Here is a 15,352-nt window from a genome sequence, read left to right as displayed (position 1 = left end):
CTGATTATCTTGTCAACTAACTGCTGTTTCTAACTTTAACTGCTACCTCTAACTTCAAAACTCCTCTCCAGATGGTCTCTGTCTTTAAAGACCACAATTCTACATCAAAGACTTGGCTGGGAATGTTTACAGCCTTTAGTTCCCAAAAGATTTTAAGTGTGGCATATCACTTGTTACAATGAAACCAAATTCTGAATCACGGCCTTCAGGCAGAAGTTTATTAATGGTTTAAGAATGTACTGTTCCCATCACGCAGGCCATTGTTGCCCAATTAGTTATTTAGTAATTGGTCATACAGCATTTGCAGTTTTACTTCTAAAGGCATATTTCAACAATTGCCACATTCAGTAGAAGCCACCCATAAACAAATGAGAAGACTCTAGCAGGAGTCAGCTAAGGAGATTCCTGACTTCAGGAATTTGCCCCATGCCTGGACCTTTGTCAGAGGACATGAGTAGCATGGCCGGTGCCAGTTCATCTACTGATTTATTCATTTCTATGATCAAATCTCTAATTTTCAAGAACTCTTATTCTGAGCACATGAAATTTTATAAAATCTTTTCTTCTTTTTTATATTTTAGCACTAGAAAATAACCAAATTTACCTATATATGCATAAGGAATCTACATCTAAATGAGTGTCTGAAATCCCTGTAGGAAAGGAGGGTGTGTCTCCTGAGCTAAGGAGTGAGTAGGGCCTGGGACCTCCAGGAGAGAGAAGGGGATCCCATGGCAAGGACAGGGTGGCTCATATGATGAAGACCAGATGTTCTACGATTATGTTTGCCCTGACATATAGGTAGGTTTCTCAGATACAAAGTTCATTTCTAGTAATAACCCCAATTTGGGCTAAGACCACCAGTTTTCATACTAGGAAGTTATAAAGTAGTAAACGTTTCTTAAGATGAACCCCTGATAAAGCTCAGATGGAAATAATTCACATGCCAAAGTGGCCTGTCTTGGGGACAACTTTCTGAACATCTTGGGGAGGCCTGTCCTTCAGAGCATAATAAATGAGGGGAAGAGCAGGTGAGCATGAGGATGGGGCCAGGAAGGACCAGATTAGGCTACAGGCCTCCTCAATTTGGTTGAGTCCTGGGGCAGGTCATGGTGGGGTGGTGGGTGCTGAGGGAAGAGCAGACAGGCTGGTTCTATGGGGCCAGAAAATGTGTGTCAGGGGCAAAAGTGACAGATGTAGAAAGAGATAAATTCTGTTTTCCTTATGCTTAATTTGTTTTTAATATTTTTTTTTTACATCTGTTCATACTATTGATAATAGTGGTCCAACCTGTTAGCACTCCTGCTTCTCTGCTTTCACAATAAACATGCTCCTTCCTCCCAGCACGGGGCTCAGGTGGGGTTTACACGTGTCTTTGTTACCTTTACTCAGTGTCCATCTCTCATGACAGAGCAAACTCCACGTGTCCTGGGTCCTCTCTCTGCTCCCCATTGTATCTGCAGGGGAGGCATCTTGGGGAGGCAGGAGCCAGGCAGGGAGAGGGATGCTGGGAAGTGATGAGGAGACAAAGGCAGAGAACACTTGGGAGATGCTCCCTGGTTTCCTGAGAAAAGCATTTCTCAAAGTGTGGTCTGTGGAGCCCTTGAAGTCACCCAGAACCTTTCATGGGATCCATGACATAAAACTTTTCAAAACATCACTTAGATGCCATTTGTCTTGTCACTCTTTTGGCATTTGCTGAGGTAAAATTTAGTAAGAGTGGAGCTTATAGTACCACTGCAGAAGTAGTAATTCTTCACCAGCACTTACCTGCAGAAACAAAAAATGAAAGCCAGTTTCACTTGAAAATGTACTGGAAAAAGTATTAAAAGTTATCTTCATTATTGCATCATCCTCAACTACACATTTTAAAATATGTGGTGTGCTGGGCTGGAAGGACACACAGAACACTTGTGTGGCTTTCCCAAGCACTGTGTGCTGAGGAAAATATTTGTATGTGATGAATTAGACTTTTTATTTGTGAGCAATACCAATCTTACCTGAAGGGATGAATGACAAAAACTAAGGTGATATAAATTGGGTTGATTAGCAGACACTTTCCTCAAAATGAATGAACGTTTCTTGAAGAAAATCAACAACTGGCAAATGACAGTAATTTTGTGTGATAAAATATAAGCCCTCAGAGAAATCCAGAATTATGAAAAATTGAGTGCATCACTACTTGTCAATTTATAGTATGAATTTTTCTTTTGGAATTTGGAATTAAAAAATAAAACATTTTTTGATAATTTGACTCTAGTGTAATCAGCACTAAAGATTTATGTAACTTAGTGAGACAATGTATCACCTTAAAAAAAGCCATACATTAGCACAAGTTTCAACCAATATGCCAGAGGCCTATGGAAATGTAAGAGAATGTAAGGAAATATTCCATGATATTATTTCAGGTTTCACTCTCAAAATAACCTTTGAGAAACTACCACCTGTACAGTTTTTATTTAGTATCAATATTCATAATTATCTGAAAATACTTCTATTTTCTTCATTCCTCCAGGCTGCTGCTTCTCCCAGCCCAAATCCACTCCTCCATAAGGTGAGGAAGAGAATTTGGAGCCTTCCCTGTCTGTGGATGTCACACTGTCACAGCATCATGTCTCCCTCTCACAGGCTCTGTGGGGTGGTGCAGCCTTGATGACCCCACACTCACCCCATTCTCTCTCCCCATTTCCTGGGGGTGTCCAGGGAAGACAATCAGCATCATTGCTGCTCCAGTTACAAAGTCTCCAAGGACCCTCCTGGACTCCTTCTCCCCAGACCCCTGGATGGGGTGTGATGCCCCTCACCCTCCTGCTGCTGCTCTGGGGGCCCCTGGCCCTGATGGAGACCCCGGAGGGTGAGTGCGTGTCCAGCTGGACACTGTTGCCCCAGGAGGGAGGAGCAAGGAGCCCCCTGCGGGTGCAGGACCCCAGGAAAGGCTCATCTCCCCAACATCTTGTACCCCTTCAGGCCCCTTGGGTTCTGGCCCCTTCTGTCCCTCCCGCCTCCCCTGAGTGCTCTGGCTCCCCTGAATCTGGGCCCCTCCCCTGCCGCAGGTTCCCATTCCCTGAGGATTTTCCACACCGCGATGTCCCGGCCCGGCCTCGGGGAGCCCCACTACATCGCCGTGGGCTACGTGGACGACACGCAGTACGGGTGGTTTGACAGCGACTCTCCGGGCCAGAGTGCGGAGCCGCGGGCGCCCTGGGCGGGGCAGGTGGGGCAGGAGGACCTGGACGAGGAGACTCAGAGCCAAAGAGACAACGCACAGTGGTTCAAAGCGCTCCTCGAGGAATTGCGCGGCCGCTACAACCGGAGCGAGGACGGTGAGCTTCGGGGAGCGGGGCCAGGGTCAGGTCACCCCCCGTTCCTACCATAAGGCCGGGGTGTCCCGAGTCTCAGGGTCCACTGACCCCTCGAGGATGGTGGATCTGCCAGGCCCCTCCACCAGGAAGGGACTCTCCTGCCTGCCCTTTCATTTTCAGTTTAGGTTTATTCAGGGTGAAAAGACGGGGTGATCTCGGGGTGACCTCGGGCTGACCACGGGGTGGGTTTCAGGGTCTCACACCCTCCAGAGGATGTTTGGCTGTGAAGTGGGGCCAGACCTGAGTCTCCTCGGCGGGTATGACCAGTTCGCCTACGACGGCGTGGATTTCATCTCCCTGAGCAAGGACCTGCGCTCCTGGACCCCCGCGGACTCGGGGGCTCAGATCACCCAGCACCAGTGGGAGGCGGCGGGGAGGGCCGAGCGCGTCAGGCACAGTGTGCAGAGCAGGTGCTTCCCGCGGCTCCGCAGACTCCTGGAGACGGGGAAGGAGGTGCTGCAGCGCGCAGGTAAGAGGGGCCACGAGGCCTCGGACCTCCCCTCTCCTGGCGCCCCACAGGGAAATGGAATCATGGGCAGAACAGCACCTGCTTTCTGGGCAGAGAGGGAGAGTCCCCCTGGGTTTCATGTTCTGTGCTAGAGAGAGACTCGCCCAGAAGACACCACTTTTCTGGACAGTTAAGGAATCCAGTCTCTCCCCAGGGAGGGGAGGCCATCCTGAAATAACTTCCTTGGATCCTTTTGACCCAGCAGCCATGCTGGGATCCATGAGTGTTTCTTTCAAGGCCTTGTTTTTGGTCAGAACATTTTTGGATCTGACTTCTGCCTTTCTGTGTCATTCACCCTCCAACCAGGTCAGGAGCAAAAGTCTATGTTCTCCTTATAGACCTGTATGCTCCTACCCTGGGCTCTCACCTGATTATCCCAGATTCCCCAGACCAAGCTGGTTTCTGGGTTTTGTGCTTCTTCCCTCCAAACCAATTGTCATGTTCCTTCTGAGGAGGATGGTCAGTGAGGCTACTTCAGTGTCCAGGAAAGAAAAACCCAAAGTGTGAATTTTTTGACCCTTCCCAGATCCCCCAAAGGCACAAGTGACCCTCCATCTCACCTCTGACCATGAGGTCACCCTGAAGTGCTGGGCTCTGGGCTTCTACCCTGCGGACATCACCCTCTCCTGGAAGCGAGATGGGGAGAACCTGACTCAGGACACAGAGCTGGTGGAGACCAGGCCTGGTGGTGATGGAAACTTCCAGAAGTGGGTGGCTGTGGTGGTGCCTTCTGGAGAGGAGCAGAGATACATGTGCCATGTGCAGCATGAGGGACTGGAGGAGCTCCAAGTCCTGAGATGGGGTGAGGAGGGGGTCATGGGCACTGAGCTTCTGTTCAGAGGAATCAGGAGCCCTTCTGGAGAACTTCAGAGAGGCAGGATGAGGCCTGGGGCTCAGTCTCCCCTTCCCCTCCCTTCCCTTCCAGTGCCCCCTCCTCAGTCCTCCAAGCCCAACGTGGCCATCATTGCTGGCCCAGTCCTTGGAGCTGTGCTCACTGGAGCTGTGGTTGCTGCAGCTGTGATGTGGAGGAAGAAGCGCTCAGGTAGGGAAGGGAGTGGGGGATCTTGTCCACTGGGGGCTTTCATGTCCCAGGGAGAACTTGCCCTGCCTGGTTAATGGGAAGTACCATCCACGCATGTGTGTTGCCCAGAGGGCATTTGGTCCAGTCCCCCCTCACCTCCTTTCTTCATTTTTCCCCTCCTGACCTGGGTCTTTATTCACAGTAGCCAAGGATTAGAAGATTCCTTTAGAACTTCTGACCTGACTGCTTTCTTGTCTCACATGATGCTTCTTCCCACAGGTGAAGAAGGAAGAAGCTACACTCTGGCTCCAGGTAAGTGTGGATCAGGGGTTTGATCCCTGAGCCCATGGGGACAGTGTAGATGGAGCCCATGGGGGAGTCACTCTCATCAATTCCTCCCGTGGTCTCATCTCTGACCAAGTTTTGTTGTGTTCTCCCCCAGGCAGCCACAGTCCCAGTGCTTTTAAGTGTATCTCATAGGTGAGACCCTGGAAGACTGCAGTGGGGCTGGGGGTTGAGGCAGAGAGGCTGGCACTAGGTGATGGGGATGCTTTCAGGAGGACATCTTGAGAATGCAGTGGACCATTGATAATGTTAACACTCAGGTCATTCACCTGAATTTCTTCATGATTATTTTCTTTCACGTTGTGAGACAGCCTTGTGTTGGCCTGAGTGTTACAGGATTTCTTTTTGCCCACATTTTCTAGCTTTATGTTCCCCTGGTTTAAACCACTTCACACCTGCAAGAATGGCCCATATCCAAAAGACCAGAAATTCAAGTGCTGGCAAGGATATGGAAAAAAGGGGACAGTCCTGTATTGTTTTTGGGTAAATATTGAGCCAGCCCTTATGGAAACAGTACTGAGGTTTCTTAAAAGGGTGAATGTGGTTCTGCCATTGCTCCCAGCAATTCTACTCTGAGGATCTCCTCACAGAGGATAAATACTCTCCTGTGAGGGGACCTGCACTCCCGTCACCACTGCAGCACTATTTACAGTAGCCAAGCTATGGGAACCACCTGAATGCCCCAGACAGGTGACAAATCAAGAAGAAGCTGGGATTACATGTATACATATATGTGCATGTACAGGTGATGTATGTCCCTGTGTAATGAAGTAGCATCCACGGTCAGAAAACATAACTCATGCCACTGCGGCAACATGGATGGAAGAGGGAAAAGTCAAAAGGAAAAAGAGAAATACTTATATATGAATGTAGAGAAAGAAAATTAAGGGCCAGATTAAGCCAAACTTGAAAACTAACCCTTGAGCCCCGCCAGGCTGCGCCTATTGCTGACCAGGGCTGCAGACCAGCCCAGGCTTCCTGGCCCAGCAGTTCTGGATGGTGGACGGACCCTCTCTAGTTTGGCATCAGACTCATTTGATGACAAAGCCTGACTCCCGCTGACTGAGTCCCCCCTTGTGTCTTGTTGCACCTGCACCACCACTGGGTCCCCAGCCTCTGCTGTTTGCTGGGTCTGAGATGGATCTTGTACTTGATGCTGCAGATTATGACTTTTTTACAACACTTATATATTCACCACATGGCCAGAAGCTGACATCTTCCAACAAATTGTTATTCTCCTGATAGTAACAAATCTTGATGCTTTTATCCTTTATTTTCCCTTTGCAACACTGAGTTATTATTTATCTATAATTCCCTAATGAAACATCCACAAATTTTTTAAGTTTTTTTTTTTTAATTTTTGTTTAGAATAACTGGGGTGAAGGCCAGTGGTATAGGGCAGAGGCGTCAGAGGATTCTCCAGAGACAGAGTGGGGAGCAGAACAGGTGGATCTACTGAAATGCACTGCTAAGGGAGAAGTGGGCGAGACAGGAGTAGTCTGCTGCACCACATGGGTCAGCTCCCTGGCCCGGGACCCACTCAGGCTGTTGCAGTGGGCCTTCTCAGTGGTAGTGCTGAGAGTTAACCCTTAGGCAACCACAGAGGCCCAACACCCACAATTTTTAAAGAATCAAATCTCACAAGAAATTGTTTACTGTTACATCATTACCATGGATTAAGTATTCTCACCATTTCATTGTTACCGCTGGAGCTGAGAGGATACAGCAAATTATATGACAACATATGAGAGTTTCCAAATGGCTGGATTCAACTCATTATTAGTGAATGGTCCACAAGCTGGCTTATTTAGGTGCTACATCTTGGTCAATATCTGGACAGTTTCCATTCATGATGGTGATTTTTGTATCTTCAATTCTTAAGGACATTTCTTAATGGCTCAGCTCACCATACATACCTTCACATCTTCTTCATTCAAAAATTCTTCCTCCTTTGAAGGGAAAGGACCACTGTTATGTGAAGAAGGGGACAGAAGACTAGCACAGCAGCCAGCAGGAAATGGTGAAAATGAATAGTTTTTCGATGGAGAGGTTACAAAGGCTGAGATTATTGCCATTTATTAAATATTTTTAATGAGGGAAAATAATCTATAATCAGCCAGGAGACATAGCAATGGTAGCACTTGAAACTCCACATTGAGGGCCCTGCTGAGGGATGGTCATGCTGAGAGACCAAGAGAAACCAACCTCTTACATAAACACCAGGGGTGACCTAAGAGGTGACTGTGTCTTTCCGGCCAGTGAATCTGTAACTTATATTGTCTCATCAATAATTTTTAAGGGTCTCCCTGGTGTTGCAGGTGGTTGAGCACAGCACTGTGAAGCTGTCTGCAGCCTCTGCAGTGCCTATTTGATCCCCACCAGCCCTGGAGCAACCCACATGGCGAGCAGACCTCTTCTGTCTCACCCGCTGCTCCCCTCAGCAATGTATTTCGTCAGTCTGCCTGTTCTGTTCCCCGCTCTGTCTTTGGTGAATCCTCTCACCCTCTCACGCATCTGGCCTGTACCCCGGTTCTTATATAAATAAAATAAATCTTTAAAAATAATAATAATAATAATTTTTAAAAAGGTGGAGGGAAAGTAAATGATTGAGGGGAACTTTTGTTTTAACCCACCCCATTCATTAAGAAAAACTCATAGTGCTTAATAGCACCAAGGCTCAGCACCCTAACACGGAAACATAAATACAGGATTCAGGTGGTGCCTGGTGTCAGGAGTGAGCTCCGTGTTCCATACTGGTCTGGCAATGACTGCTTGTAGTACTTTGTTCACAGGGAAGCCTCAGTATGAGAGCAGTTCTGTTATAATCTAGTAGTGACTGCAAATGACCCACTTCATAGCAGGTGTGATGACACTGTCATCTCCCTACACACAGGAAGCTTATTCTCTAGCGATATTGTCAAATATTACATTTTACTGATGAATAAATAAACTGGAATTTATAAAAAATATCCATACTACCATGATTCAATCCAGATGTGATATTATTTAACTAAAGATTTTGATGGCTTTTATTTTTAAAAGCATTCTGTAATAAGCGTAGAATTATGTGAATATAAGTGAATTTAGAAAGGGAAACTTGATGGCCAAGTAGTATGTTTGGCTGCTGGATTTTTAACTAAACTGTGTTTTTGCTATGTTTCAAAGTGAAAAACCTATACTTTTCTATAAAAGGAAATAATTGACAAATATTTAGGCTTGTCATTGAAGTTTGGTTTGGATTTCGTAATCTTTTCTCTGAGTAAGATGTGTTATCAATGGACCTTTCTGGACAGAGTGATGTGGTGCAACTTCTCTTTAGAAGCCTCAGTCTGGGTGCTGTACAGAATCAAGAGGTGAAGGTGAGAGGTGGAAGATAAATGTAGGAAACTAGGACAGATTCTAGGATGGAAAATTTGGTAGCTTTTTGGGGTGTGATCAGGAAAATAATAGGAAGTCATTGGAGCTAGCTATATTTAGAGACGGGCTTTACAGCATTTCCTAATGTAACATCTGGGGTGTGAGATAGAGGGGTCAGGATACGACCCAACATTTCAGACTGTGAAGTAGAGATATGAAGGGCCTGTCACTATTCCTGGATGGATTTCTCACTCATTTGATACAAATTTACAACAGAAATTCTTCAAGTAAAATTTACTAAAGGCATTAATAGATACATGTGAATGTGTGTATGTTTGTATATAATAGTATATTGTGTGACACTGACTCCAGATCCCTGTGGCTTACCCAGCTCTTTCCTGCCCCGAGTGGTGGGACATGAGGGTTTGTTGGTGGGGCTACCCCAGTGGGCACAGCCAGAGACCTGCAGCCTGCCAGAGCAGGTGGGAGCAGGAATCTGAAAGCACTGGCAGCAGCAGTGGTGGTTTCCTGCCCTGGCACCTGCGTGTGCAGTTGGGAGCTGGTGGGCACAGCTCTAGAAGTGGTGGCAGAGGGGGGTTTCCTGCCAGGGGGCAGGCAGTCTTCAGAGGACCCCTCCCCCAGAGCAAGCCAGGGTTAAACAAAGAAGCCCCTAGGGCTTAGGGTCCCCTCCCCTGTCCCCCAGAGGAGCTGCTTCTGGGCAGCACCAAGGCTGCCCTGCAGTAGGTGCCACAGGACAGCTTCGCTGAGGCCACCTCCCTGGGCTAGGCATGAGAGCTTGGGACACAGCTGGGTTTGAATGGAACCCTACCTGCTCTGGCAGGCTGCAGGAGGCCACTGCTTGAGGACAGGGCCCAGTCCTCCCTGACAGCTGTGCCCACTGCAACCTGCAGCGGGAGTGGCAGTGGTTGACAGTATGTGGGGGCACTTTACCACCAGCCACCGTCAGTGTCTTTGACAAAGGCGGCAGCCAATCTGGAAGCAGAGGCGCTCTCTCTCCCCCCCACACCACCCCAGGGCATGTTGCCCACTGGGGTACAGCAGCAAGGTCACCTTTGAGACCTGTCATTGCTGCTGACTGGCTGGCACCACCTCCTGGTGCTGTTGCCTCCTTCTTGTCCCGCCCAGTGTTCAGACTGTGGCTGTGCCTGCTGGGGTGTCTCCTCAGAGGTGAACACCTCCTGGGAGCACCTCCCACTGCCACTGTGAGTTGGATCCTGGCCCAGTGCTTATGGCTGTGCTACCAGCTCCAGGCCCTCCCTGACAGGACTGTACCACCTTGCACGGCAGCCTTAATTTGGGACTATTGAATGCTATGGACACTATCTGCGGTGAACAGCTGCCACTGAGGCCTTTGAAACTCTTTATTTCCCTGCTCTCCTGTTTGCTAAGAAACCTCATTGCTGTTCCCTGAGCCTGAGTGGTTGCAACTGAGCACACGGGTGAGAACCATAGACAGTGCCCTGTGCGCTACCTTAGCTCTGTCCTTCTGAGAGGGGGCCAGGGAGGAAGGGCCCATACCTAGTACAGGAATCTGCACACACACAGGCTGCACGTACACGCTACATGACTCATGATCTATCTTCTTTGAACTAAAGCTCTTGTTTGACACTGAGATTCCCGCCCTGCTGATGCCCCAAAGAGGAGGAGGCTGGACACTGATTCCCTCAGATGTACCAGGGTCAGGATAACCGGGAGGCTGACGACAAGTTCTGGGGCTGAACAGGACGGACACTGGGAGTGTCAGCTGTGACGGGCTGTTCTGATGGGCTGTTTGGTCAGAACATGAAGGTTTCTCAGAGCAGAGAGCACCGGGAGGACACACAGGAGAGAAACGTGTGGAGAAGCCGCCTTGCTTCTTGGCTTTGCACTTGAACTGGGAACTTAGAGACGTAGAAGGAGACGCCTGGAAGACACCATGATGGCCTGAGTTGGATCCCTAGCCAGGTAGCTGACCCCCGTGGTGCGGCAGACCTCTCCTATCGTGCCTGGTGCTCCCCTCAGCAGTGTATTTCAGTAGATCTGCCTGTTCCGTTCCCCACTTTGTCTCTGATGAATCCTCTCACCATTGCAACCCCCACCACCTCTGGCCTTCACCCCAGCTCTTCTGCACATAAGTAAATATATCTTAAAAATGTGTTTGTTTTCATAAATCCAATAAAGTTCTGTTTCCCCTTTTCTTTAATAGATAATTGGAAATACGGGTATTTTACCAAGGCTTTGTCTGGAATGTTGTGTTTTCAGAAACCAGACTGATCTCAGAGCCTACAAGGAAACAATAACCTGGCACTTGTTTTAGGGGTACAAAAGGTCTGTCATGAGTGTAAAGAATAACCCCTTGTGAGGCCCAGAAACCCCAGATGTCTTGGGAACCTCAAGAGAGGGTTCCTGGAAGATCTAGGTACTGCAGGCCAAATCTGATGGTGAGACCTTGGTGTGGTCCTGAGCCCTGACTCCTGGCTTTCAGAAGCTCTTAGTCTGAGGGTTCTTATAAGTTCCAACAAAGCAAAATTAAAAGGTCTGCATAATAATTTCTGTTCCTGTTGAATTCATGCAAACTGACTGTGATGGTGTAGTGTCTGGGTGAGGCCGGGACCTGATAACAGTCTGGAGGCTGAACATGCTGGATACCAGGAACAATAACTGTGACAGGCTGTTCTGACAGCTCTTTGCTGTGACTGTCTGTGTGTAACTGATTATAACAAGGCCAGCTGGAGATGAGACGGGCCCTTCAGGGTGCGATGCCCCCCATTCTCTCAGATCAATGGCCAGTGATCTGAAAAGTGAAAGTGCCTGAAGATTCCATTCCTGGCTCTGCTTGTGGCTTTCTGGTGGTGATGGTGAAGGGTCCATGCAGGAGGCCTGAATGCAAAAGCCCACCACGAAGCCTACCTGAGGGCAGGAATGCGGAAGCTGCCTGGAGGATTCAGACAATGAGCCTCCCCCCTCCCCCTATGGGTCTCTTCTCAGACAAAGAACCTCTACCTGCCCCATGAATCTTTTCGTGCCCTACAAAGTTCTTCCCACCTTATGAACCCAATTTCCCACCTGACCTCTCCTCACTCTATAAAAGCCTGCCTCCCCCTGACAATGTGTGCGGCTTTACTGACCCCCACCTTGGTCCGTGAAGCTCTCCCGGGCGCACAACAAATTTTCCCCATCTTTGAGAAACTTAGCCTGGCTCTTCTTTACAGCGCTGAACCTTTCAATATGATTTAAGCCATCATGAATTTATGACACTTGTGTGACCAAACAAATGGTGTATTCTGGAGACTATTCCAGGTGCACCTGACAAGAATATATATTCAGCTTTTTGGAGTGTAGCGCCCTGTGAATATTTATTCAGCCCACATGGTCTAATTCCTCACTTAAAGCTATAGTTTCCCTGAGTTCTGTCAGGTGATGTGTCCTTGATGAAAGTGGGGTCTTGAATTTCTTTACCACCATTGTGTTGCTGCTGATATCTGTTTTCAGATCTGTTAATAGTTGCCTTATATATTTTGCTGCTCCTTTGTTTTGTGCATGTGTATTGATGAGTGTTATGTCTTCCTGATGTAGGATTCCTTAATCAGATGATGGTCATCCCTGTCTCTTGTTACCTTTTTTAGCTGGAAATTTATTTTATGTTATAGAGCAGCCCCTGCAATTTTGGGGATGCCCCAATTAAATTGTGTTTTTTCCCAAGAACTTTTCAATCCTATTGGTTATCTTAGTAGCTCCAGTGGGTCTCCTGGAGAGGCATAGAGTTGGGTTTTATTTTTTGGTACAATCAGGCACTGTGCCTTTTTGTTTACTAAGCTTAATTCATTTGCAAAAAGGTGATTAAATGATGAGCTACTATTGCCATTTTGTCTTTAGTCAAATCCAGCCCAGAAATGTGTGGTATCTGGAGCGGGTGGTGAGGGCTCCAGGGTCACTGCCACCTTGGTCCCCTGGTCAGTTTGCAGGATGGTGTCGGGTGGGAGGCCCAGACATTAGCCAGGTGGCTGGGGTTCAGACCTGGGCACTAACATAGCCCCCCAGTCTCCATGTCCTTGTTTCTGAAAGGGAATGGGGGAGGGGTGTCAGGACAGTATCACTTCCCAATTCACAGAGTGCTGGGGAGGAATCTCCGAGGTCACACAGAGAAAGTAACTGCTGAGGTCACGTAGTCGGCCTTCCATCAGCTCCCTGAGCCACTTCTGTTCCTGTGCCCACATGTGGCTTTCAAGACCCAGCTCCCATGTCCCCTTCCTGCTGAGGAAGGAACCTCCCTGGCTCTACCCTTGGCCCCCTCTGAGGCAGCTACTGCAGCCCTTCTCTCCTCACACACCCCAGGCTGCAGGGCCTCCAGGGTGGGGTAATGTGGTTCTCTGTGACCTTAACACCCAGTGGAGTATGTTCCTGGGCACCAGTATGTGTTGGGCTAGGGGACCCCAAATGCCCAACTGCAGGTCTGAAGGGCAGAGTCACCTGGGATGTGTTTAGAGAGAAGTTCCCCAGTCTGTCCCCAGAGGCAGAGAGTGGGCTCTTGGCTGCCCAGAGCTGGGGAGGAAAAGGTAGGGGTGGTACCCATGGGCCCAGGCCCAGGAAACAAGGTTGTTGTGGTGACGGAGATGTTCTCAAGATAGAGTACATGATGGTTGCCCTGTTTTGTGCTTACCAAAAGGACATGAGAGGTTGAGCTGTCAACAAGTGACTCGATGCATAAGTTATATCTCAAATTCCTTTAGAAACATATTTAAAAATGTGTCTGCAAGTTATCCTGTGTCTGTCCTCCACTGTATCCTCATCGAGGGCTTGTGGGGCAGGAAACTGCCTCAGCCCACGAGGAGCTGAGCACAGACGGCTTCACTGCACAGGTGCTCTCAAGGAGCCTCCTCTGCGTGGTCCTGAGTCACGTGATGAGATGCTGACGTCACGCTGTTTCTGTGATGGAAGAGACTTTTAGGGGCCTTGAGTGGGAGGCAGCTTATTTTTCATGTGGGCAGAATGGAAATAATTTGTGTCAAGAAGGTGGATTGTGTTGGTTTTCAATTTTCCACCAATTCTGTGATACACAAGAGAGTAGACACTTCCCCCTGTGAGTGTACCTGACTTGCTGGCTCTTCCTCGTGAGGAGAATGAAGCAGAAGAGACGCGCCACGTCAGAGTCAGGCTCACAGGGACTGAGACTTCCCGCCCGGACTCCCCTCCTGGTCCCTCTCTGGGGTGACTCCCTGCACACGGTGGACCCTCAGCTAAGGGGACGCCCACAGGACAAGGACCTGAGGGTTTTCTCCAGGAGCCACATGCAGGAGCTCTGAGGCAGGTCCTTCCACGCTGATCACGGCCGTTCAGATCCGCCAACATCTCGTCCCCATCGCTGCCTCATGGGACCCAGAGCTGGAGCTTCTGAGTGAGGCCCCTCTTCATGCCCCCCCCTCAGAGACTGTGCCAGATGCCAGATCTTTGTATTAGGTGCAAAGTATGAAATGATTTGGTATAAACCATTCAAAAATTAAGCAATAAAGTGATCAGTGGCTGTTTTCTCGCAAGAAACACCAGAGACCAGAGTAGCTCATGTGACAGTCAAGTCTTGATAGTAATGAGCTGTCAGATGAGAATTCCACATCCCCTGAAGTGTTCTTCAAAATAAACGTGATTTAAAAAAATTATTTCTACTGTTTTCAGATTCCACTTAATTTTGCTCTTCATTTATTTTTCACACTGTCTCCAGAGCAGTGTCTGCAGGGTCACAGCACAGAGGGGCTGTCAGCAGCCTGGAGCTGTGAGCGGGGCTGACTCTGCCCTGCCTGCAGGGATTGGGGTCCTGGAGCCCCAGAATCAGCCCCCAGGGCTGGTACTCCAGGGCGGCACAGGCCTTGCTCTGCCCTCATCTTGGCCCCCTGAATCTCCCTGACACCCCAGCATTTGGGAGCTGAGTGGGGATGTTCTGGATAAGGAGGGGGACTCCCCTTAACCATCTATCTCCCCCATCTCTCTGCCATCCCCCGCATCAAGACAAAACATGTAAGACCTTTAATGGAAAGGATCTTATCTACAATTAATGTACAACAAAGAAAAAGGAAAGAATAAAGTTTCCAAATCAAGCACCAAAGTCACCATCCCCTCGTGGGTAAATGTTCAGCCAAACAGGGTTGGCCCAAGCAGGGCCTGAAAGCCTGTCACAGTCTAAAGCACCTCCTGGCCCGACCCATAGAAAAAGGGTGGGCGGGGCTGACAAGACTGGAAGAAAAGAGCAAAATCAAGATGGAAGCTGCCATTGTCACCTCCACATGGATTTCTCACCCACGTCTGTGTCACCCAGTCCAAGTGTTACGGAGCAGCCCCGATATAAAACGGGTTGCCTGGCTGTGGGTCCTCACCCGTGCGCTTACAAGGGACTTATTAATACTCCACTGCAGGCACACACAAAAAGTTAATAAAAGGTTTATTTACAAGGGAAAGGGAATTGAGGAAATGTACAACTCAGGGAGAAAATAGGGAAATAAAGTCTTTAATGCGTCCTACCCGATCCGCCAACCTGGAAACCCAAAGGCACTCTCAGAGCTGGCTGAGCTGCGAGCTGGCGGAGAGCCAAGATGGGGGATCCCCAAAGCCCACGTGTCTGGTTTTATACCAAACCTGGCTGCTTAACCCCACCCTCAGGTTCCTTTGGGGTGGTGATGGGATTTGGAGTTCCCAGTGTCTTTTGGCTTTGGTCTGGAGTGGGGGTGGAGTCCACAAAGCCTGTATGGAATTAGCTTTAGGACATCCTTTTCC

The 15,352-nt window shown here is 48.7% G+C and overlaps 1 protein-coding gene across 5 annotated transcripts in view; it reads left to right on the top strand.

The window, feature by feature from the left end:
* Positions 1–14,266, top strand: part of LOC119252022 (class I histocompatibility antigen, Gogo-OKO alpha chain-like) — a 33,725-nt gene extending 19,459 nt beyond the window's left edge. For 2 of the 5 annotated variants that reach the window (XM_054698512.1, XM_054698513.1), the window contains exons 3-10: positions 2,513–2,551; positions 2,701–2,851; positions 3,051–3,320; positions 3,553–3,828; positions 4,394–4,669; positions 4,793–4,909; positions 5,168–5,200; positions 7,533–10,200. In XM_054698512.1, coding sequence (XP_054554487.1) covers positions 2,513–2,551; positions 2,701–2,851; positions 3,051–3,320; positions 3,553–3,828; positions 4,394–4,669; positions 4,793–4,909; positions 5,168–5,200; positions 7,533–7,573 — 1,203 coding nt within the window. In that variant the 3' untranslated portion in view covers positions 7,574–10,200. The other 3 variants (XM_037519266.2, XM_054698514.1, XM_054698515.1) reach the window with 3 other exon arrangements.
* The last annotated feature ends 1,086 nt before the right edge of the window (positions 14,267–15,352 follow it).

Source organism: Talpa occidentalis, unplaced genomic scaffold, assembly GCF_014898055.3.
Source record: "Talpa occidentalis isolate TD23 unplaced genomic scaffold, MPIMG_talOcc4v2.1 talOcc4.2, whole genome shotgun sequence".
In the NCBI taxonomy this organism is placed as follows: Eukaryota; Metazoa; Chordata; class Mammalia; order Eulipotyphla; family Talpidae; genus Talpa; species Talpa occidentalis.
This window is presented reverse-complemented; position numbering and strand designations above follow the sequence as displayed.